Source organism: Fistularia commersonii, chromosome 34 (assembly GCF_037954325.1).
Source record: "Fistularia commersonii isolate RoL2024-O1a breed Wild chromosome 34, RoL_Fcom_v1.0, whole genome shotgun sequence".
NCBI classification, from domain to species: domain Eukaryota; kingdom Metazoa; phylum Chordata; class Actinopteri; order Syngnathiformes; family Fistulariidae; genus Fistularia; species Fistularia commersonii.
Window position 1 is genome coordinate 525,316 of NC_141317.1, and position 24,838 is coordinate 550,153.

The following is a 24,838-nucleotide window of genomic DNA, read 5'->3' on the forward strand; positions in this document are numbered from 1 at the left end:
TTATGGACGTAGTGAGAGAGGATATGAAGGCAGTTGGTGTGAGAGAGGAAGATACAGAGAATAGGGTTAGATGGAGAAGGTTGACTCGCTGTGGCGACCCCTGACGGGAAAAGCCGAAAGTAGAAGAAGAAGAAGAAGACTACTGTATATTGGCCCTTGGTAGGTCAAGTGAGCAGGTAAAAATGATTTATGGAAAATAATGTGTCAATATAACCACCAGTGCAAGACCTGACTGTGCGTACACCCTTAAGAGGCGGTGCGTAGGAGTCCAGTGACAGACAGCTCGGTTCCGTCCTTCCCGTCCCGGAACAGTCCATGACAATCGATCACCGAGAGCAAGGATAGTGGCGGACTGACTCAGCAGGCCTGGATCGATCATCGAAAAACTCGATTGAGTCTGTTTAACTTAATTCAGCAGCCCGTAACACCAGACGGACAAGATTATTAAACCAGCAGCAAAGGAGTGAACGCAACCAGGTATTTCAGGAGTGCGACTTTACAGAAAGGGGAATGCCACCCTGTGTTCAGAGCGAGACAGCGGTGAACACAAAAGGGAAGGGGAACAGAATAGATTTGTAAACCGCCATCTTGTCTCTTCAAAACACGAATGCTAAGGCACGCTAAATTAATCCCTGATAAGAAAGCCACCAGGATAGAGGAATTGCAATCGATGTGTTGCACTGTCAAACCGATATGGCATTTATAAAGCTTCATGTGAAGTGTAGAGCACCATCAGCATACGTTAGGAGTTGAAGCTTTATTGCGGTGTCATGAACAATTTCGCTAACGTTTGCTAACGTTCGTTACTTTCTATTCAGCAAACTCTTAATCCGGGAATGCATTATTAATTGCTTTGGCCGCATTTTTAACCTTACGGATACAGATATTAATGCAATTGTTAAAGTTGAACAATAAAGAGGACGAAATGGTTCTGTTTTGAATATCACCGCGCCATTTTAAACAAATATTGATCGCTTGAATGCTAAACTATTTTCATGTAGGACGGCCCTAATGTTGTAAGACAAAAGTCAGCTTTCTTTTTTAAAGGGGTCATAAAGAGGTAACTCAAAACGTCACTTTCATACCAGATGTGTCGTTGTTTTTTGTTTGTTTTTTGTACTTCAAAAACTTCACTTCATATATATTTGATGGACTGAAAATGCTTAAAAATTACATTGTTTTTGAGGTCATCCTGTCTTTATTAATGGTTTGATCTAATTTCTGAAACACATCCCTTGCTGGATGGCAGTCTGCCGAGTCTGACCCATCTCTTGAGATTCCCCGAAGCCCCCTTCATGATGGAGTTTCCATGGCACAGTGGGAAAGTTCTGGAGCAGCTCAATTGTCAGCGGAAGCTTGGTCTACTGTGTGACTGCACATTTGTTGTAGATGGTGTAGATTTCAAGGCCCACAAAGCTGTACTGGCAGCCTGTAGTGTCTACTTCCGCACCCTCTTTCTCGATCAGAAAGATGTGGTGCATCTAGACATCAGCAATGCTGCTGGTGAGTAATCTCTACATGGTCAGTGATAGATCGTACTTTGTTCATTCATCACATTGTTCTGCTGTCTGTAATACTGTTTTTGTTTCAGGCTTGGGTCAGGTCCTGGAGTTTATGTACACAGCCAAACTGAGTCTAAGTCCTCAGAACATAGAAGATGTCTCGGCTGTTGCTAACTTCCTACAAATGCAAGAGGTTGTTAATGCATGCTCTGCATACCAGTCAATTGCAAATCCAACTCCCTCACTCATAAAAGTGGATTTTGGTGCTGGTGAGTAGTAGACATTACTGGTTCAGTTTTATACCATCACAGTTTTAGTCTTTGTGTACATCATTAAGTTTGGTATTATGTTCAATATTCTGTTGAGAAGTTGTTGTTTTCCCTTGTTTTTCAAACTAGAAGAAAAAACGGGTGGAGAGCAAAAAGTGGAACATGAAAGTGACCTGGCTGAAGTGGCACTCCAAGCAGAGAAGAGTCCTCCGAGTGTCCATTTTGAAGATATTGACCACAGAGAAAGTCTTGCCAATTTGAGGGACGATTCTTCTGTTTCAAGACAGCAAGTTGTTTCCCAGCCCCAGCCCCAGCCCCCCAGATCCCAGTCAGACCAAGGACAACCTCCTCAGAAGACAGTGTCTTTGAAAAAGGAAGAGAGAAATGACACACAAGATGCACCGGAATTTCAGGATGACCCATCCGATGCTGACTACACTCCCAGTAAGTAAAAAGCTGTGGACTCAATTTGCTGTTGACACTAACATTTGAAAAACTGTTGTTTAAATGCCACCAGAATGTACTACAAGATTGATTGTAAATCATGTTAATTTAGTATCTTCACCTTTAAACTGTTGGATATATTCTGTTTGTTTACAGAGTCATCTCTTAAATCTACGAGCAGCTCATCCTACACGAGCACACGTGGGAGAAGAATTAGAAAACCGCCTCAACGAAACTTTCCCCCTGGTTGCTTGAAATTATCTTTCTCTGCTGTATCAGTTTGAATAATCACTTTTTTATCCACTTGTTCCCAGACACAGTTATTGAATCATGCAGCAGACAGAAAGATCAAGCTATGTTATGACGATTAGATATACTGCTGTTATCCCTGTATTCAGTGTTATTATGGTAGCAGTATAAATTGCATTATTGATTCAAATTTTGTTGTAATTCTTTCCAGTGTTTCTGTCCTTCATAGAATTGCATCTAATTATTTTTAAGTATTGGACCTTAAAAGTTATGGACCATTTTTCATGTTTAACTTTTGAACATGTATTATATGCAATTTGTTTGTTTGGCATTAATAATACTTTTCACCAGCAAAGACTGTAAACCCCATCATTCTCATATGTTCCCAATTTGATCCATAGACAATGAATCAGATGATGAGGACATGTCAAACTCAACAACAGAGAAGACCGTTGTGGAACTAGCATGCGTGGACAGAGGGCAGGAGGAGTACTCTGGAGAGGCTGATAATGGGGAACCTGATGAAGCAGTCAGTGACAGTCAACAGGCACAAGATGGAGATCTGAGTTACAAGCAAGAAGCAAAACAGTCAATATGTGTCAGCAGTCGATCTGAGTCTAAGCCTTATAGCTCTGTCACACATGAGTGTGAGGTGAGAAATATCTGAATTTCATCATGGCACGGGACTGAGAGGGTTAAAGAAATATTGCCAATTTCATATATTGTAAGCTGTTTTATCTTGTATAAATTTTTTTTTTTTTTCATACTCAGGACTGTGGAAAGAAATTCACTCATACTGGTAATTTCAAGAGACACATGCGCATTCACACAGGAGAGAAACCTTTTGCCTGTCGCGACTGTAATAAGGCCTTCTCTGACCCCGCTGCTTGCAAAGCCCACGAGAAAACACACAGGTGAGTCACAAAGTATATTCAAAATTATTATTTTTTTAATATTCAGTCTATTTCTTTTGAAAGCTGCCAAAGGGATCAGATTCTGCTTTTTTCTAACGATGAGGTCTTGTCCCTCACAAGCCCCCTGAAGCCATATTGCTGCTCCACATGTGGGAAGAGCTATCGCCAGATCAGCCTTCTCAATCTGCACCGGAAGCGGCACACAGGTGAAGCACGGTACAGCTGTGAGGTGTGTGGTAAGCTCTTCACTACATCTGGCAACCTGAAGCGCCACCAGCTGGTTCATAGTGGTGAGAAGCCATACCACTGCGACTACTGTGAGAAGGCGTTTTCTGATCCCACTGCAAAGATGCGACATCTGGAGACGCATGACACAGAAAAAGGCAACAAATGTCCGCACTGTGACAAACGTTTCAACCAGGTAATAGTGATTTTAATAAGTTCAACCTTTCTGCCCTTCAAAAACTGCTTCATAATTTTAAAGATAATTACGGTAGTATGATGTTAGTGGAAGATTTTAAGTACTTAGGGTCCACAGTCCAGAGCAATGAAGAGTGTGGAAACAAGGGGCAGAAATGTAGTCAAGCAGGTTGGAACAGGTGTTGGAAGGTGTCGGGGGTAATTTGTAATATTAGAGTATCATCCAAAAGAAAAGTGTAGAAGACAGTAGTAAGGCCAGCGATGCTGTATGGTTTAGAGCATGGGTGTCAAACCTATGGCCTGCTAGCTAGATTAGGCCCACAAATGGATTTACTCCGGACCGCGAGATTTATTTTGCACAGCATATAAATGTGCTGCAATTTCTCGATGAAAGAAATTGCCCACCTGGGACGACTAATATTAAAGCATATTTATGCCAATTAGTCGCTTTGTATATATGGTAATAATGGCACATTGTGTTGACTTTGGGTGCAATTCCAAGTCCAAGGAAAACAAAGGGTGTGATGTTAACCTACATTGCTTTCCAAGGGACAAGAAGAGAAGAGAGGACTGGATAATTGCTTATGGGTGTACACACCTCCCTATGGACCCACGGTTTTGCTCCCGTCACTTCTCTCTGCATGCATTTGCTCTATTCAGCCGAGCTAAACTGCTGAAAGAGTTCACGGGTGCTGCTAGTTTTAAACGGAGACTAATGCCATAGGCCGTGGCGACCGTTTTCTTTCACAAGCATACAAAGGTCCTCCGAGAAACCTGATAAGTCCGGTCGAAGAAAAGCCATAGGCAGGAGATGTTGGATGTTCTCCTGAGAGGTTGTCAACAACCTACTACTATAACCTAGAGGAAGCTGATGACGAGTCACCCGGATAGTCTACACAGCAGTTTTTAAATCAGTGAACAATTGATAACAAAAAGTTGTGCTGCCTACAACAAACGATCTCTCTCCCTGTCGGCAAAGCAACGCAGTAGTTGCATAATATGCAAAATTTTGCTGACTCTTGCCTCTACACATCTTTGCTAGTCTTCATTTTGAAGCCATTAGGACTTCTGTCTTCAGTGTTATCCTCATTGCTCATGGCTCTCTGGGGCTCAAATGGGAAGGGTTGCACAGATGAAATGTCTTCACACCATACAGTAAAATGAAAAGGACCAAGCCCAGCTGCAACCTCATGACATCATGATCCACACAGCATTGCGATGTCTATGAGTGAAAAGTTTTTTTTTCACAATTTCCTGCAAACTACTATATGTTGAGAGATTTCATCATCATTTTTATGTAGCTGGTACAAATATTGATCAAATAGCACAATAACGAGAGAAGAGGATACAGAGAATAGGGTTATATAGAGGTGGTTGATTCACTGTGACGACCCATGAAGGGAGAAGTCAAAAGGAAAGAAGAAGAATGCTGGTGGCTCTGTAACTGGTGACTGGCCCAGGTTAAACCATACCTCTCGTCCAATTTTGTATGGGATTGACTCCAGTCCCATTGTTATGCTGAGTGCAGTAAAAGACGCATAAACAGTGTATGAATGTGATATTGGTTCATCATGTTTGTATCTTACACCATTGTTGTTTACCGGATTTATGTTGCTGGGAATTTTCAGTTGAGGATTTTTTTTTTTTTTAGAATTCCTGTATATCCTAGCTCCAGCTGTCAAATAGTCCGTATGGAAGATTACTGTGCATCAAAATATCTTACACTGTCCTTTAGAATGTAGCATTATGGAGACAGACATATTATGTTGTATGTTAGTTTCAACTTCAGAATTTCATGAAGACCATTTTTTGCAGCTTAAAATTAAATTAAAAAAATGATAATACTTCCTTAAATTATCGCTTGAATAAATAAACATGAATAAATAAATAAACGAATAAACAAATAAATGAATAATAACATATATCAGAGAGCCATACAAACAAGAATAAGTTAGAATTAGACACAATTCTTCTTCTCCTTTCTTCTCCTACGTTTATTCACCACAGGAAATAAACGTTTTCAATCTAACTCTTTTCTCTGTATCCTCCTCTCTCACACCAACTATCTTCTCTCACTACGTCCATAAATATTCTCTCTTGACTGGTAGCTGGACCATCTCTCCAAAACATCTAACATGTGCTGTTCCTCTGAGACTCATTCCTGGTCCTATCCATCCTGGTCACTCCTAAAGAGAACCTCAACATCTTCATTTCTGCGACCTCTAGCTCTGCCTCCATTCTTTTGGTCATTCTAACTCTTTCAAGCCATACAGCATCGCTGGTCTCACCACTGTCTTTTACACTTTTCCTTTCATTCTGGCCTTTAGTCTTCTATCACATAGTACCCCTGACTCTTTTCTCCACTCATTTCAACCTGCTTGAACCCGTCTCTTCACCTCTTTTCCATACTCTCCGTCGCTCTGGACTGTTGACCCCAAGTACCTGAAATCCTCCAGCTTCGTGATCTCCACTCCCTGTAGCCTCACCGTTCCATCTGAGTTCCTCTCATTCACATACATATACTCTGTCTTGCTGTGACTAACTTTCATTGCTCTCCTTTCCAGCGCATACCTCCACCTCCCTCGATTTTCCTCAACCTGCTCTAATTGCAGATAACAATGTCATCTGCAAACATCATGGTCCATTGAGACTCCTGTGTAACCTCATCTGTCAGCCTGTCCATCACCACTGCAAACAATAAGGGGCTCAGAACTGATGGAGTCCCACCTCCACCTTGAACTTCTCTGTTACCCCTACAGCACACCGTACCATTGTCTCACAGCTAGCATACATGTTCTGCACCTGTCTAACATACTTCTCTGTCACTCCAGACTTCCTCATACAATACCAGAAATCCTCCCTTGGCACCCTGTTATATGCTTTTTCTAGGTCTACAAAAACACAATGCAGCTCCCGCTGGCCTTCTCTGTACTTCTGTATTAGCATTCTCAAAGCAAATACTGCATCTGTAGTACTCTTCCTAGGCATGAAGCCATACTGCTGTTCACAAATGATGACTTCTGCTCTCAGTCTAGTTTCCACTACTCTTTCCCATATCTTAATTGTATGGCTCATCAACTTTATCCCTCTATAGTTGCCACAATTCTGCATTCTGATGCAATCTACCTGCATGCTCCTACCTCCGCTCTTATAAGTTACCCTATGTTCCTGTTTTTTTCTGGAAAAAGGTATGCACTACATCCATTTCTATCCTTTTTGCAAAATCTACCACCATCTGTCCCTCTGTGTTCCTATCCTGGATACCAAATCTGCCCATCACTTCTTCATCCCCTCTATTGCTTTCACCAAGATGTCCACTGAAGTCTGCACCAATTACTACTCTCTCATCCCTGGGGATGTTCTGCGTCACTTTATCTAACTCATTCCAGAACTTCTCCTTCTCTTGAAATTCACATCCCATCTGCAGGGCATAGCCACTAACAACATTGAGCATCACACCTTCAATTTCCAGTTTCAGATTTATAAGTCTATCTGACATTCTTTTCACCTCTTGCACGTTCCTAACAAACTCCTCCTTCAAGATAACTCCTACTCCATTTTTCCTCTTGTCAGTACCATGATAGTACAACTTAAAGCCTGCTCCGAGGCATCTAGGCTCACTACCTTTCCACCTGGTCTGCTGGACACACAGTATATACACTTTCCTTCTCTGCATCATGCCGACCATCTCTCTACCTCTTCCTGTCATCGTCCCATTATTCGAAGTCCCTACTCTCAGTCCCAGACTCTTGCCTTTCCTCTTCTCTCTCTGATCCCGTACACACCTTCCTCCTATCTGTCTTTGACCTGCAGTAGCCCAATTTCCATTGGTTTCCTGGAGGTCATCGGTACCAATGGCGGTCGTTGTTAATGATCTGGTTGCCAGGGTTGACTCGCATGTTTGGTTTTGGCAAAAGTTTACGCCGCAACCCTATGCATTTATCCGGGCTTGGGGCCAGCTCAGGGAAACACTGCTCTGTGCCCCCCTGAGGCTGGCTCGGGAAGACTTCGGCCAGTGCCGCCCTGAGGCTGCATTTAGAAAAAGTCACAATGAAAAGTAAATTAATTCCGTCATTGAAGCTGTTTTATCTTATTCATTTACTGTCTATTCCACCATTCATGCTGTCATGGTTGCAGTTGAGTAAGCAATTTCTGATCAACGTACAGCATGGTTGTGTGTCATGACAATAAACTCTGAATCTTTGAAGCACATTTTAAGCCCTCTTCTGTGCAACATTACTTTACAGCCATAGTTGTCAAACAGACCAACCTCCTTACATGTACACTGAGAGAACAATAGTATAACTTATGATACCCATTGTATTGCTGAATTCTCTAATACAAATGTACTTAAAAGTTATGAGTTCTCGAAAAGAGTGGAATCCCTGGTCAACTTTATACCTGATTTTTATGTTTCCTGTTTAGCTGGGAAATCTGAAGGCTCACCTGAAAATACACATTACGGACGGGCCTCTGAAGTGCAGGGAATGCGGCAAACAGTTCACTACTTCAGGTATGTTTGTTGAATGACGCATTTTGGGCAGTTGTGGCTCAGTTGATAGAGTGGGTGTCCCTCCAATCAGAAGGTCGATGGTTTGATTCCTTGTTCCTCCTCTCTGCCTTCTGAAGTGTGGGCAAGACACTGAACCCCCAGTTGGCCTCGATGGCCTGGTTAGCGCCTTGTGAGGCAGTTCTGCCTCCATCGAGGTGTGTAAATGTAACATGGTGTAAAGCGATTTGAAACTGCAAGGTGATGAAAGTACTACATAACTGGAGACTCTTTACCATTGTTTGGCCAACTTTGGCATTTTTTTCCCATTATTACAACCATACAGCTATTAGAAATCAATTACACATTACTGAGGCAATTGGGGGTTCTGAGATTTTTGCAAATTATAAAACCTGTTAGATTCATCATGTAACACTTAATGTTTATGAGGGGTAAGCACATCAACAACTCAGACAGATCTTTGAGAAGGCATTTTGAATTCCTTGATTTTCCTGAATTTCTGCATACAACTGAACATATTGATTGGATGACAGAAAATAAATTGTTGGATCTATTTTGTGGTCAAAATAAGCATGTAGCTTATGGATTTCAACCCTATAATGCCATCTGACTGCCGTTATGTGATAACAGGAAGTTCTCTTAGAAGCATCACAAAAGGTATTTTTATATTATATGCTAAATGCTTGATATGAGTTTTGAGATGTGGAAAATGGCTCTAATTACATGTGTTACCCAGTCACCTATAAAACAGATGAATCCTTACATGTTCTTTCAATCCACAATATTTTTTCAAGTTTACCAGTTGTCTAGAGTTGCTGGTCATCTTTTTTTAGGAAATTTAAAGAGACACTTGCGGGTCCACAGTGGGGAGAAGCCCTACATCTGTGTTCACTGTCAGAGAGCATTCAGTGACCCTGGAGCTCTGCAACGCCATGAACGCATCCATACAGGTCTTACAGTCACATTCGTTCTCTAAACTCTCAGGACTCTAAACTCCTACGTATTGTGCCAGATCAAGTAAGAGTATTTTCTGTTTTACAGGAGAGAAGCCTTGTGTCTGTCTTACCTGTGGCAAAGCCTTCACCCAGGCCAGCTCCCTAATTGCTCATGTCCGCCAACACACTGGAGAGAAACCCTATGTGTGTGATCGATGTGGGAAAAGGTTAGCTTGTCGCAAGAGAGCAAGTTCATTCCTTGTCTTAGAGTGCCCGCCATTACAGTGTGTCTGTTCCTTATACATTTTACCTGAAATTATTTCTGACAATAGAAATATGAAAAGATCACAGATAAATCTACTATTTTCTATATAAATTATTATTTAAGTTAATAGTCAAACTTTGTTGGATACATCATCCTTGGAATATAAGTAGTCTATCCCTAACCTGATATTGAGACAGTAAACAGATGCCCCTCTCATGCAATGAATGGTAACCCATAGAATAAGTAACCAGTCTCTATCAGAACATCTACACTCACCGGCCACTTTATTAGGTACACCATGCTGGTAACGGGTTGGACCCCCTTTTGCCTTCAGAACTGCCTCAATTCTTCTTGGCATAGATTCAACAAGGTGCTGGAAGCATTCCTCAGAGAGTTTGGTCCATATTGACATGATGGCATCACACAGTTGGCGCAGATTTGTCGGCTGCACATCCATGATGTGAATCTCCCGTTCCACCACATCCCAAAGTTACTTTATTGGATTGAGATCTGGTGACTGTGGAGGCCATTTGAGTACAGTGAACTCATTGTCATGTTCAAGAAACCAGTCTAAGATGATTCCAGCTTTATGACATGGCGCATTATCCTGCTGAAAGTAGCCATCAGAAGTTGTGTACATTGTGGTCATAAAGGGATGGACATGGTCAGCAACAATACTCAGGTAGGCTGTGGCATTGCAACGATGCTCAATTGGTACCAAGGGGCCCAAAGAGTGCCAAGAAAATATTCCCCACACCATTACACCACCACCACCAGCCTGAACCGTTGATACAAGGCAGGATGGATCCATGCTTTCATGTTGTTGACGCCAAATTCTGACCCTACCATCCGAATGTCGCGGCAGAAATTGAGACTCATCAGACCAGGCAACGTTGTTCCAATCTTCTATTGTCCAATTTCGATGAGCTTGTGCAAATTGTAGCCTCAGTTTCCTGCTCTTAGCTGAAAGGGGTGGCACCCGGCGTGGTCTTCTGCTGCTGTAGCCCATCTGCCTCAAAGTTCGACGTACTGTGCGTTCAGAGATGCTCTTCTGCCTACCTTGGTTGTAACAGGTGGTTATTTGAGTCACTGTTGCCTTTCTATCAGCTCAAACCAGTCTGGCTATTCTCCTCTGACCTCTGACATTAACAAGGCATTTCCGCCCACAGAACTGCCGCTCACTGGATATTTTTTCTTTTTCGGACCATTCTCTGTAAACCCTAGAGATGGTTTTGCGTGAAAATCCCAGTAGATCAGCAGTTTCTGAAATGCTCAGACCAGCCCTTCTGGCACCAACAACCATGCCACATTCAAAGTCACTCAAATCACCTTTCTTCCCCATACTGATGCTCGGTTTGAACTGCAGGAGATTGTCTAGACCATGTCCACATGCCTAAATGCACTGAGTTGCCGCCATGTGATTGGCTGATTAGAAATTAAGTGTTAACGAGCAGTTGGACAGGTGTACCTAATAAAGTGGCCGGTGAGTGTAAGTGTCTGATATACATGTTCTAACAGCTCCAAAATCCTCCAGTGTACAATGTGTAAGCCATAATTTGACAAGCTTTGAAAAATGCATAGGAATTTAACTGAAATTACTCTTTTCAAAGCAACTTTCCTAATGAAAACAGTATATTATCTATACACAGCAGTTCTGTAAGTTGAGGGGTTTACTGTAAAAACATCAGCTCAATTCATACGATACAGTACAATACTTTTTAATGCAAAAATGCATCAAAATGATACAAATATTTCACCATAAGTCAATGTTACAGTATATTATGTTTCTGGTTTGATACATCTACACCAGATGACATACAAGCAGTTGTTAAAGTGCTGCTCTCTGAATAGAGTATAGTTCTGCTAAGATCTGGGGAGATGGGTCATTTTTTGCAAGAAGATGATGTATTTTTTTTATTCCTTTTTAAACTTCTTTCTATTCCATTTATTGTCAAGTCAAAACAATAAAGCTCATTCCAGTAAACTTACAATTAACCTCAACAAAACTATAAAAAAGTGTAAGAGTATTTTCTAGACAGACTATTACATGTATCTTCTGTTTCTTTCTGAACAGGTTTGTGCAGTCTAGCCAGCTGGCCAATCACATTCGGCATCATGACAATGTCCGCCCTCACAAGTGTCAAATGTGTAATAAGGCCTTTGTAAATGTGGGTGATCTTTCAAAACACATCATAATTCACACAGGTAAAAAAAGTCAAATAATTATGAGGATTTTGGACACAACCCTTTCCAGATCCAAATTAATTGATTTTTGGTCTATATATTATATATGACACCTTTATTCATAGACTTGGATTCTTTTTGCCATGCTTTATAGGTGAGAAACCTTTCCTGTGTGATAAATGTGGTCGAGGATTCAACCGCGTGGACAATCTGCGCTCTCATGTCAAAACAGTCCACCATGGTAAAGCTGGCATGAAACGGCTTGTTTTAGCTGGGAGCAGCCAAAATGAGGGGGCAGATGGATACACTGAGGATTCCACCATTGACAATGAGATCAACATTGTAACCGTCACCACAGAGGATATTGTTACCCTGGCAACTGAGGCCCTGGCAGCCAGTGCTGTAACTCAGCTGACAGGTCAGATAGCATCTTTAGACTCCAAGATAAGATGATTTTTGGGGAAATACCTAAACCTTGGTTAGGTTGAATGAAGAAAGAACAGATCCATTCACTGATAAATGTTTATCTTGGTGTGTTTACAGTAGTCCCTGTGGCTACGTCGGTGTCAGCAGACGAAACTGAGGCTTTAAAAGCTGAAATTACCAAGGCAGTAGAGAAAGTACATGAAGCAGGTAAGTCTGCTTGGAGCTCAAGAAATAGGTTCAGACATCTGTATTAAAATAATCCAATCATTAAAACATAATAGATAAAAACCATTGGCTGGGAATAGTTTATAGTTTATAACAACATGACTTAATGACACCAAACAAAATCAACAGACAGTGGATGTCAGTATGAAAGAACTAGTTAAGAATACTTCTAAATGGATAAATCAGATTTAGGAATGAAGTATGTAGAGCAATTTCATTCATGAATTGGATGGATATTCCCTCCTTGATAATATAACCTAAGATATTGAGTGTTTCAAAGATAGAATGTTGCTAATTTGATAAAACAAACAAAATAAAAATCAGATCTGTTGTGTGTATTTGCTACGTATTATCTTTGCAATAACTATAAAAATCTGACATGAATTTACATCTGACTTTTATTTGTAAGCCCAAATGTAACTTTTCAAGCCTTTTGGATTAATGGTATACCCTCTTCTGTTCCCAGACCCCAATACTCAGATCCTTTATGCTTGTGATTCATGTGGTGATAAATTCTTGGACGCCGCGTCCCTGGCTCAGCACGTACGCATTCACACTGCCCAAGCCTTAGTCATGTTTCAAGCTGATTCTGACTTCTACCAGTATACCACTTCCACTACGGCAGAGGGTGATGCTGCCACTACATGGCAACCCACCACTGAGCAAGTCATCCAAGAAGGGGAGCTCATCTTCCGTGGCCAAGATGGAGAGGGAGAAGAAGGGATGACAGGGGAGACTACGAGAGAAGAAGCAGGAGCAGGGATAGATGAGCAGGGTATGGTGCATGGACCGGTGGAAAGCCACAGTGAGTTCCCAGCAGGGGCAAAAAATGGAAGCTGCAGCAGAGGAAATGGAGTATGAGTAAAATATTGTGAGATTCATTGTTGAAGCGGATACAAAATGTTGCTTGTTAAAGGAGTACAAGGAATAAACGTAGGTACTAAGGTTTATTTATTCCATGATACTGATAATAAAAAACTTTTAACTGGTCTTATCTCAGGATTTATCATCATGTATTTTTTGCTGTTCATTTCAAAACGTGAGTTTCAGCAACAGTGCGTACTCTTGAATTTTTTTAAAATGGGAGTACTACATTGAGTATTCAAGTTATTTTCCTTTTATATTATCCAGAAAAGTTCATTATCTGTTTTTAAAACATATCCAGATTGTCTTAAAAGATACTCATGTGTTATTTTCCCATTTCACTCAGGTGAGATATGTATATTTTCCTGAAACAACAGAATGACTTTACTGCGGTTTGAAAAAAAAAAATGCAGATGTACATTGTCATGATACATGTTAATTTGTATTTTTTGTATATTTTTGTGCACATTTGAAAACCATGCAGTTTCTTTATCTTTGAAAGTTGTGATGCTATGTTATAATTAAAATTTCATTGCCCCACTATGGTGTCATTATTTTTTATATTGCTTGCAGGTTGTGCCATATCATGAAAGTTGTTTAGATTCATCGTGCTGGATATCAGTATCTGATCGATAAAAAAAACAGTCACATCATTTGACACGTCCCGTTCTGTTTTATTAATCTATTCCTAATTTGTAATTTTAATCCCAGTCAATTGAAATCGGTTATAATCTGATTCGTGTGAACAACACCGTGGTGGACTGACAGCATAGGTGACGCGTTCCTCTCTCTGATTGGCTGGATCCCGGATCAGCGTAAAACCTACAACTAAAGCTGACGTCTACTTCTGCAGAATAATGGCGGATGTAACAGAAGTGAAGGTTACTCAGTTCGGATCGTCAAGTGATAAAATGCGGTCAGGGGTCCTTATCCAAGCAAAGTCCAGTTGTCTTGGAAAGTGTATTCCATTATTGCTCTTTTTAGCCTCCGTGTTGCATTGTTCTTTGGCTGACGGCAAAACGTTGGTGCTGTTGGACAACCTCAACATCAGAGACACCCATTCAATCTTCTTCCGCAGTCTCGCAGGTCAGCTATTCGTGTCTTTTTCACCATACATAAATAATACAAATCCAATGTTTCGGTTTTGTTTTGAAAAAGGTCATTATCCTGTGGGTAACAGCCATTTGGATGGTTGTTGACTAGCTTGAAAGAAACAGGCTGCTAACAATAGCCTAGCATCGTTCTGTCTCCGCGTAACCCAACTTTCATCATGGCGTAACCACTGTAACCTTTTAACTAGAAGACTATACTATACCTGTATAGTTAAAAAAGGACAGACCACTAAGTAAAAAGTTCTTGTCACATTTGTCTTGGGAGAATAGGACATAAGTATAATAAGACACAAGACACTGACATGAAATCACAGTATCCTTTGTACTAACGTTTCCTTTTGGCAGGTCTAATTTTCTTTATTTCTGATAGTGTTGTTTGTTTTTTACTCCGTACAAACCTCGAATGCTGTTGTAGCAAGGGAGTTACGGTTCATTGATGCTTATTCGCAGCAAACCTCTGTGACATTGATGTCAGTGTTAACTGTGCGTTTCCTTTTCAGCTCGCGGCTTTGAACTCACCTTTAAGACAGCAGATGATCCCTCTCTATCGCTCATCAAATATGGACAGTTTTTGTATGACCACTTAATTATCTTTTCACCATCAGTAGAGGGTAAATGTTACTATTCATTCAATGTCTTAACAAAAAATCAGGTCATGTTACTTTTGATAAATACCTATAATTGGTCTTTTGCAGACTTTGGAGGAAGTATTAATGTAGAGACTATTACATCTTTCATCGACGGTGGAGGCAATGTATTGATTGCTGCAAGTTCAGATATTGGTGAGATGATTTTCAAAAAATATCTTAAACAACAGTAGGAAATTCCTGTATATAGAAGATTTTTGCTGATGGACAGGTGACCCTCTGAGGGAGTTGGGCAGTGAATGTGGCATTGAGTTTGATGAAGAGAAAACTGCAGTCATTGATCATCACAACTATGATGTGTCCGATCCCGGAGAGGTAAGCATGGCTGTGTTTGGGCCTCAGACACAGTCAACTTCATATATATCTTTGGCTCTGACTCTTTACATGATTACATAAAAGCTCTCCTGTCTGCAGCACACCCTGATCGTTGCCGACCCGGAAAACCTAATGAAAGCCTCAACTATTGTTGGCAAACCCACCAATAAACCTATTTTATTCAAAGGTGTTGGGTATGCACAGCTTTACATACTTTTTATTTATTTCCCTCTCAAATCTACAATTGAGTGTTTATACTGTTCACTAGTTTATTAGAAAACAAAAGTATTAGAAAACAATGTTTTTCACAATGAAAAATGATAACGATGTACAATACACATAATGGCACTAAATTAAAAAAAAGTCACATTGATTGTTTATTTTAATGCAACAGGAACCTCTTTTGGAAGAGAGATTATCTATGACACAGCAAAATATGTAAATCACATATAGTTGCACTAAGAATCACATGTTCTCCTTTCCCAGCATGGTAGCAGACCCCGACAACCCTCTTGTCCTGGACATTCTTACTGGATCTTCAACCTCATATTCATTTTTCCCAGACAGACCGATCTCTCAGGTAACCCTTCTTCTGAGCTCAGCTTCGAGAGTGCAATTGTTTATGAGGTGTCATGCATCTGTATAGTCTTTTTATTTCAACTGATGTAGATTTAGAAGAAGTGTGCTAAGTTTCTGATCAGCAAGTAAGGTTTGTCGTTCTCTTTCTAGTACCCCCATGCCGTCGGAAAGAACACCCTGCTGATTGCAGGCTTGCAAGCTAGAAATAATGCCAGAGTTGTTTTCAGTGGCTCACTGGACTTTTTCAGTGATGCCTTCTTCAACTCTGCAGTGCAAAAGGCTACACCTGACTCACAGAGGTAGGCCTTGCTGGTCCATCATATTTGTCTTACGGTTCCCATTTCAGCCTTTCAAATTTTAATCTAGCAGGGGTTTTCTCTCCCATGCCTGTTTTAATGTTCGGTCTGACCCAGTAATTCCCTCTGTGGTGAACTGATCTGCTCTTGTGCTGTCTCCAAGGCATGAGCAAACAGGAAACATGCAACTGGCTGAGGCTTTATCTCACTGGGTGTTTATGGAAGCTGGGGTCCTCAGAGTGGGAGCAGTTACCCATCATCCTGTTGGAGAGAAAACTCCCCCTGCTGCCTACACGATCACAGATCTTGTGGTGAGCTTTTTCATGAGTCAGAGACTTGAATGAATAATCTTTTATCTTTCAGAAAATCAATTATTATGAAATCTCCCCCATGCAGGAGTACAGCATTGTTATAGAGATGCTTTCTGAAGGCCTCTGGGTTCCTTTTGATGGCGATGATATTCAGCTGGAGTTTGTCAGGATTGACCCCTTCGTCAGGACATACCTGAAGAAAAATGGTATTCTCATGAAATTGCTGTTATCGTTCATTTGTTTCCTTGTAACTTAACTTCACCATATGTTTACAACTGATTTCAAGGAGTAATTCATCCCTGAAATGAGAATTAGGTTCATAGTCAGATGGAGATGACTGATCAATACAGTTTTGGGTGCAAGAGGAATTTATGCACCCTCAATAGAAAAAGTGACAAAAGAGTATACATAACAAATATGTAGTGTACTTTTCTAATACCCATTATAGAGAGGACTGTTAAGTATATCAAAATGTCACTTTTACTGCCAACATTGGGTCATTAACCTCCGTGTTGTGTCTTTGCTAGGTGGTAAATACAGTGTCCAGTTCAAGTTACCAGATGTGTACGGAGTCTTCCAGTTCAAGGTGGACTATAATAGACTGGGATACACCCACCTTTATTCCTCCACCCAGGTCAGTTCATCCCCAGTTCACCCAGACTGGACATACCTAAATAAGATAAAGACTTTGGGGTAATTTGTAAAGTAGCAAACTGAAATTTAAGGAAAGACATAGTGGTATCAATTATTTGGTGCTGGGATCAGAAACTCAACTGAAGGTATGCAACAGAGAACCTTTCACTGAGCTGTTTGAACAATGTAGAATTTCAACTACATAGATGCAGCTTTCAGTTTGTCTCCTATGAAAAGCAAGATTTAATTTTTTTATCCTAATTTTTCTGAATGTTAGGAATTACAAGACCTTCAATGTCGTGTCAGCTGGCTCTTTTTCCACCTGTAGAGCCACTAGACAGGTTTTCAGAAACTTCTAATGGATGATGAAAAAATTGTGCAAGATTGACTCAGAATGTGGTCCTCTCTTTTATAATAAAGTCAGAATTATACTTTATGGCTAACTTTTTTAAATTTTTTTTATTTTTTTTTTAACCACAGGTTTCAGTGCGTCCCCTGCAGCATACACAGTACGAGCGCTTCATCCCCTCAGCCTTCCCATATTATGCTAGTGTCTTCTCCATGATGTCAGGACTTTTCATCTTCAGTATAGTCTTCCTGCACATGAAGGAGAAGGAGAAGTCAGATTAATACAGAAGAAGAATGTGAACAAGAGAAAGATTTACCGAGCTGAACATCTGATAGCAGTTGAAATTGTCTGTGTGTTCACCCAGCGACTTTTCCCTTATGTACAAATACAGGTTTTGGTTTTACTGCACTCAAGTCAATAGATCTTAATATTGCAAGGGGTTCTGGTAATAATTCAGGGGATGGCTTTATTTTCTTTCTATACTTTCAAATCACCCAGTGCTTATCAAATGTCCAGGAATTTAATACAGTGAAGTAAAATACAAGACTTGAAACAGAACCTTACTTGCAACCACCCATAAAATTTAGACCCCGATATCAATACTTTGAAGTTTTTGTTGTAGCTACATGCACTGAATCTGCTCATTTGTTTTTGATAAAAAATGTTTCCAAACAGTTTGATGTTGTTTAAACAATAAAACACGACCTTCCATTGAATAGTTGCTGTCCTGGGTTTTTTTTATCTTCTTCTTCTTTCGGCTTTTCCCGTCAGGGGTCGCCACAGCGAGTCAACTTTCTCCATCTAACCCTATTCTCTGTATCCTCCTCTTTCACACCAACTACCTTCATATCCTCTCTCACTGCGTCCATAAATCTCTTTGGTCTTCCTCGAGACCTCTTTCCTGGCAGCTCCAATTCCAGCATCCGTCCACCAATATATTCTGTATCCCCCTCTGTACATGACCGAACCATCTCAGTCTGGCTTCTCTGACCTCTCCAAAACATCTAACATGTGCTGTACCTCTTATAGACTCATTCTTTATCCTGTCTATCCCGGTCACTCCCAAAGAGAACCTCAACATCTTCATATTTGCAACCTCTAGTTCTGCCTGCTGTCTTTTGGTCATTGAAACAGTTTCTAGTCCATACATCATCTCTGGTCTCACCACTGTCTTGTACACCTTTCCTTTTATTCTTGCCGATAGTCTTCTGTCACATAGTACCCCTGACACTTTTCTCCACCCATTCCAACCTGCTTTTACCTGTCTCTTCACCTCTTTTCCACACTCTCCGTTGCTCTGGACTGTTGACCCTAAGTACCTGAAATCCTCCAGCTTCTTGATCCCCACTCCCTGTAGCCTCACCGTTCAACCCGAGTTCCTCTCATTCACACTCATATTATTTCTTGCTGCAACGAACTTTGATTCCTCTCCTTTCCAGAGCATACCTCCACCTCTCTAGATTTTCCTCTACCTGTTGTCTGCTCTCACTACAGGTCACAATGTCATCCACAAACATCATGGTCCATGGGGATTCTAACCTCATCTGTCAGCCTGTCCATCACCCGGATATTCTGGGTTTTCTTATAATTATCTATATATGGTCTTTGCTGTTTTTTTTTTTCAAATTTTCTTACTAAAGGACAAGGTAAGCGCAGAAATACTTTGGGGGCTATGGTGGAGAATGATTTCATTATATACCTCCTACCCTACACTTTTGGTCATGGGATTGCTTGAGCCTATGGATTGGTCGCCACATACAGATACAACTCAGAATTATAGAATATGGAAACGTTCTGTATTTTTTGTCACTCATTTCAGAGTTTTCATTATCTAAGCCAAAATCAACAAAATTTCAAAAGATCAAAGCATGTTGGAAGTAATATTTGTCTCCCCCCTCGCCTGGGGTACCCTGTCTCATTAACCAGCTTAATGGGACTCATGAAAGCAGGGGTTCTCAGGGGTGCTCGCTACGTTTAAAACTATTCCTTGGCAAACCAATACATATATGCAACTCATTCACTGCTGTTGTGTAATCCCGTTGATTATTCATATTTTACCTGAGGCCATGTCTTTCCTACCTGAGGCTATCAGACTTTTTAATTCCTCTCCCTTCAGCCGCACGGAATCTCAAAATCTTTGTACTTAAGACCTTAAGACACTTTATAACCTTTACTTGTTACTTTGTATAAACAGTATAAAAAGGGGGGAGAATAAAAAATGCAAATAAAACTATAGTGTCAATTTCCTGCTATTATTTATTATTGTTATGTTTTACTTGAAACTCTGGCACAACAATTTCTTTCGGGATAAATAAAGTTGTTCTTATTCGTATTCTTATTTTCATCGAGTGCGGATTGAATTGACAAATAACGGGCGTTTATTGGTCCGTGGTGACGTCATTCCCTACGTTGAAGTGGAAGTCACTCAACCACAGTCGAGCGCAAAGTAATGCTAGCTGTCTGCGGCCAACCGGGCATGCGGTGAAGGTTTATATGCCGAAAGGTCGTTTAATTGGGTGGTTAGGCTAAAGTAGCCACAAGTAAAGGAAAACCGGAAGTATGATGATCGAAACCGCGTCTGAAGGTGACCAATGATTGGATTCCTAAACTTGCTAGCCGTATCCTCTGTCGGACGAAATCGGGGTAAAGAGTGCCTACCACTCAGTCGAAGCAGAGTAACGTCAGTCAAATAACCTTGTCCGTTGACGGAAATCGCAATCGACAGCTTGGGACGTTATAGCGAAAGACTGTTTTTTCATGCTGCAACTTTGACTCGAATTCAATGTGTAACCAAAGCCGTGAGCACAAGTCAAGGCGTTAATTTAGCAACACAACCGCTGTGCTCCCCGAGTCAGCTGACAGCCTGCTGTAAACTGCCAAACAGACGTGTGATGGATCCGCTCAAAGTGAAAGACCGGATTCTGGAAAATATCTCTCATTCTGTCAAGAAGGTAAGTGCTGATATGGCTGTCACTCACACGTTGGCCACAATATTGTCATGTAAGTGAAATACTATAGCTAACCTTCTGGTTAAGTCATCTATTGTCTGCCGAAGATAGGCAACTTGAAAGTCGTCGAAGACAACCAGCCTTGTCTAAAAGGGCCCTGGTCCAGTCTGATTAAATTGTTCAACATTTTAAGTGATTAGTGAAAGCTGTCACTTCCACTCCATGTCAGTCGGCCACCAGCTGTCATCTTCTGACTTATCTCGACACATCGGCGACGGCACTGAGCCTGTTGTCGTCTCACTGCGGCATACATGTGTATCAATTCAGCCACACCGCTTCCAGGAGACCGTGTTCTTTGAAAAAAAATCGGCCAATCGTTGAATTTTACTCATTTTCCCACCAGTAGTAGTAGTAGTAGTAGTACTTTTACCACTGCTCGTTTTTTTGAAATTGACTTTAACTTAAGTTTAACTCGGGTATTCACCGATATTCTTCAAGTTCAGTCTTGTGTTAAGTGCTTTGCCAACAGCAGAAGAGGTAACATTGGCTATTCTTCCTTCCTTTACCGTCGGCATGTTTGTATATTCTGTCTACTCAAACCAAGCTGTCCGCAGTTTAGTTTTATTATTTGTTGGTATTCTCAAGTTTCTACTGAGATGCTTTACAAGTCCATCAAGGCAACCAGTCTTTTCCTTTACTAAATCATAATGCAGAGAAGGCTTTTTTGTTGTTTGCTTCATTGACCTACAGATGACTTTTTAGAAATGTTTTTTCTTTTTTTTTAATTGTATATACATATATATATATATATATTTCTTGTTATTGCTTGTTCTTCACAAAAATGGTTTTTCTTCAATGTTTCACTCTCTCTAGAAAACACCATGTGTTAACCTAATGCAATCTTTAAAGATTGGCCACCCCTCTGGGGAATACAAAGACAGGGAGCGTGATCTGTATGAAAGGAAACTGCAAATGAAGTTTATTATTGATGTAATGTTGGTGGTGTTATTTTGACATTCACCTACTTTAAATATTACCTTCAATATTCAGTTTTTTTCAATATTTAGATTAGAACACCATCATGACTTATAAGCTGAGTATTTAAAATTCAATAGATGCCACTAAAGTTGGCAAACACATTTTGGATACAACCATTTTAATTAATGATGTATTATAATTTTCAGTCTGTGCCAGCAGATAATCTCATCTCCATTCTTTTCATTGCCTTTGTTCTCCACCTAGTTTTACCCACTTTCTTTCCTCCAGTGGGGTCTTCAGTTGAGGATTGAGGTCGAGTCATTCACTCTCCCCATCAAAACTACTGCTTCACTCTGAACTCTTTGTTTGCTTTGACTGCCATGGTGTTCAGATTCATTGTCCTGCTCCATGTTTCTTCATTTCATTGTTTGTTTTTTTTTTGTTTTCTCGCTCACTTTCTGTTTATAGCTATTAATAGCTATTAATCTATATCAAGTCTGGAGTATCAATATGAGACAAGACAATCTGCAGATAACTGTTTTTAGTAGCATTTAGTAGCGTTCAGTTAATATGGAATGTCAGTTTAGAATATTATTATAACTGAAAAAGAACCTGGCTCATCAGGTTCTCCGAGTTGTAAACTTCAGGATGGTTCAAGGTATATATCTATTGTTATATCCTGAAAAGAATCTCTCCTGATCCATGTAGATAGGACTCCTAGGCCTCATTAACGCCATCTCTTTATATAAATGCTTCTCTCAAACTATAACTGTAGAAGTATCTTTCACAGTGAAATTTTTGTAAATATTATTTGAAAATCCCATATTTCTGCAGTTGCAGAGTTACTTTGCTGCTTGTGAAGATGAGACTCCAGCCATCCGCAATCATGACCGGGTTCTGCAGCGGCTCTGTGAACACCTGGACCATGCTCTGCTGTATGGGTGAGGTTTATCGCAAGTTCAATTAGAAAAGTGTAAGATTGCTTAAAAAGGTGAAATGCATGCTTAAAGTGATGGAGCTGCTAAAACATGAGGTTATTATAATTTGTTTTACATTGCAGGCTCCAGGATATCTCTTCAGGCTACTGGGTCCTGGTCCTTCATTTCACCAGGAGAGAGGCTGTCAGACAGATAGATGAGCTTCAGCACATAGCGACAAACCTTGGTCGAAGTGAGATATCGTTACCTCATTCAGACATTCATATCATACTTGTAGACCTAAGAACAATTTTGCATTTGAAGAAATGTTTTCGGGAAATAGTGATTAACCGGTACATGCAAAACATGCACAAACATCTTCTTGAAACTCTTCATCATGTGCTGATGACAGGCCTTTGGGAAATATCTATCTCTAATGATGTTCATAGGTCGGGCATGGTTATACCTGGCATTAAGTGAAAGCTCTTTAGAGAGCTACCTGCGCCTCTTCCAAGAGAACCAAGGATTATTACAGAAGTATTATTACAAGTAAGTAATTCTGAATTCTCATCTAGATAATTTGTGGAATGGGTGGCACGGTGGCGCAGTGGCTGGCGCTCTGGCCTTACAGCACGAAGGACGTTGGATTCTGACATGGGGACCTTTCTGTGTGCATGTTCTCCCCGTGTCTATGTGGGTTTCCTCCCACAGTCTAAAAACATTCAGCAGCTTAATTGGAAAAAAATGGGAAAATTACAAGAGTGATTGAATGAGAGAATGTCTGTCTGTATATGTGGCCTTGCGATTGACTGGCACCCAATCCAGGGTGTACCCCGCCTCTCGCCCAATGACAAATGGGCTAATCGTTGGATGATTTATGGAAAATTACTGAATCTGCCTTGAGTTAAATTAGATAAGAAAGAAATTGTATCAGATCAGCTTCCTCTGTCTTTTGTGATCACTCATCAAGCCAATTGATGTTTTTTTTCCGTTATAGAAATGCATTGGTATGCAGTCATGACCACCTGACACTCTTTCTGACATTGGTGTCAGGCCTGGAGTTCATTCGCTTTGATCTAGAGCTGGTCAGCATTTATTTCTTTCATATCATCAAGGAAATGGCACTGTTAATTTGCTAAAACCATTTTTTTTGATCGTCCTTTTTGGTCTTGCTGATTTAGGATGTACCATACCTGGACTTGGCTCCCTACATGCCAGAATACTATAAACCCCACAATCTGCTGGACTTTGAGGAAAGGCTACCAAGCTCAGACAGTTTGTCCTTGCACTCCTTCACTTCCCTTACCTCTACAAACCTCGAGTGGGATGACAGTGCCATTGCCCCCTCAAGTGAAGGTAATTTAAAGTTATCATTTTAAACCCTATTTACTTTAAACCCTATTTATCAATTTGCTTTACATAATCAGTTTTATTGGCCTAACCTATTTATCCCTGTCAATTCAGAGATGTAGACAGACATAATACTTTGTCTTGAAATAACTATGGTCTGGCTATTCGATCATATTGCTCATTAGACTAATAGTTGTGTTTTGAATTGACAGGAAATTAAACCTGTATAATTAATGAGGTGATCTGGCATCACTGAACAGACATTGTTGCAAAGTCATAAAATGGTATCAGCAAAATGGCATGAAAACAATGTTGCATACATCCTGGCAGGTACTTGTGACTCAAAGATACAAAGAATTCATTTTATCACAGCGGACCTTTGTGAATGCGAATGTTGATTGGGCTCCCATTTTAGTTTTTTATCCCTATGATTGTTTCCTCACGAATGCTAGTGTCCAATGCCAAGTTAGTTAATGCATTACTTTTATTTTCCCATTGCCCATTTTCATCTATTAATAAAAAATATAATTATATATATTCTGTTTTTATTTCTGTAGAAAACTGTCATTCTTTTAACCTCTTCTGTCTCTAATGTTGAATGTTATCCCTCCTTTTTTAGATTATGATTTTGGTGACGTCTTTCCTGTGTTGCAGTCAATGCGAAGTGCAGACTGGGAAGGTGGGAAAGTAGTTAACCACTCCCTCTCTGCCCTTCTGTCAACTTTCATTCCCTTTCACTCAATTTTTTGACATAATCTTTCCGCAGTTTGTGTATAATGCATGCTTGTCACTCCACTGGATTGTTAGACATATTAATACACATTCTTTATTTTATTTTAATGCAATAAGGTGAGGACAGTAAACCATATGATATGAGACATTTTATAACATGTGAGGCGTATGACTTTGAATTTTAAGTAACTCACCTTGATCTATCGCCCCTATTCCAAAGAATTGGGACAATATGTAAAAAGGAAATAAAACCAGAATGCAATTATTTTCAAACGTCATTAACCTGTATTCGATTCCTAACAGAACATAAACAACATTCTCATGGAAAACATTTGTTCATTTTATATTTGATGGCAGCAACATATCTCAAACAAGCTGGAACAGAAGCAACTGAATGCTAGAAAAGTAATTGGCACAAATCATAATCAATTGGAGGGTAATTAAATCACTAATTAGGTTACATG

The 24,838-nt window shown here is 40.3% G+C and overlaps 3 protein-coding genes across 4 annotated transcripts in view; all 3 read left to right on the forward strand.

Annotated features, from left to right (window-relative positions):
• Positions 1-346: 346 nt before the first annotated feature.
• Positions 347-13,748, forward strand: zbtb17 (zinc finger and BTB domain containing 17). The gene is made up of 15 exons (XM_086141764.1): positions 347-477; positions 1,250-1,503; positions 1,592-1,771; positions 1,901-2,215; positions 2,372-2,461; positions 2,866-3,116; positions 3,236-3,378; positions 3,499-3,799; positions 8,224-8,311; positions 9,142-9,258; positions 9,350-9,470; positions 11,583-11,713; positions 11,847-12,110; positions 12,236-12,325; positions 12,810-13,748. The coding sequence occupies exons 2-15, from the start codon at positions 1,296-1,298 to the stop codon at positions 13,202-13,204; spliced, it is 2,694 nt and encodes an 897-aa protein (XP_085997890.1). The 5' UTR covers positions 347-477; positions 1,250-1,295; the 3' UTR covers positions 13,205-13,748.
• Positions 13,749-14,030: 282 nt separating this feature from the next.
• On the forward strand, positions 14,031-18,165 carry ddost (dolichyl-diphosphooligosaccharide--protein glycosyltransferase subunit (non-catalytic)). The gene is made up of 11 exons (XM_086141903.1): positions 14,031-14,293; positions 14,820-14,930; positions 15,015-15,101; positions 15,178-15,281; positions 15,381-15,475; positions 15,768-15,861; positions 16,011-16,159; positions 16,320-16,467; positions 16,553-16,673; positions 16,995-17,101; positions 17,581-18,165. The coding sequence occupies exons 1-11, from the start codon at positions 14,065-14,067 to the stop codon at positions 17,728-17,730; spliced, it is 1,395 nt and encodes a 464-aa protein (XP_085998029.1). The 5' UTR covers positions 14,031-14,064; the 3' UTR covers positions 17,731-18,165.
• A 1,642-nt stretch (positions 18,166-19,807) lies between these two features.
• The window catches only part of plekhm2 (pleckstrin homology and RUN domain containing M2), a 34,733-nt gene continuing 29,702 nt past the window's right edge, over positions 19,808-24,838 (forward strand). The window contains exons 1-7 of one of the 2 annotated variants that reach the window (XM_086142118.1): positions 19,808-20,400; positions 22,210-22,316; positions 22,436-22,545; positions 22,742-22,841; positions 23,290-23,377; positions 23,474-23,648; positions 24,262-24,321. In XM_086142118.1, coding sequence (XP_085998244.1) covers positions 20,341-20,400; positions 22,210-22,316; positions 22,436-22,545; positions 22,742-22,841; positions 23,290-23,377; positions 23,474-23,648; positions 24,262-24,321 — 700 coding nt within the window. In that variant the 5' untranslated portion in view covers positions 19,808-20,340. The remainder of the gene's footprint in view (positions 20,401-22,209; positions 22,317-22,435; positions 22,546-22,741; positions 22,842-23,289; positions 23,378-23,473; positions 23,649-24,261; positions 24,322-24,838) is intronic. The other variant, XM_086142119.1, reaches the window with a different exon arrangement.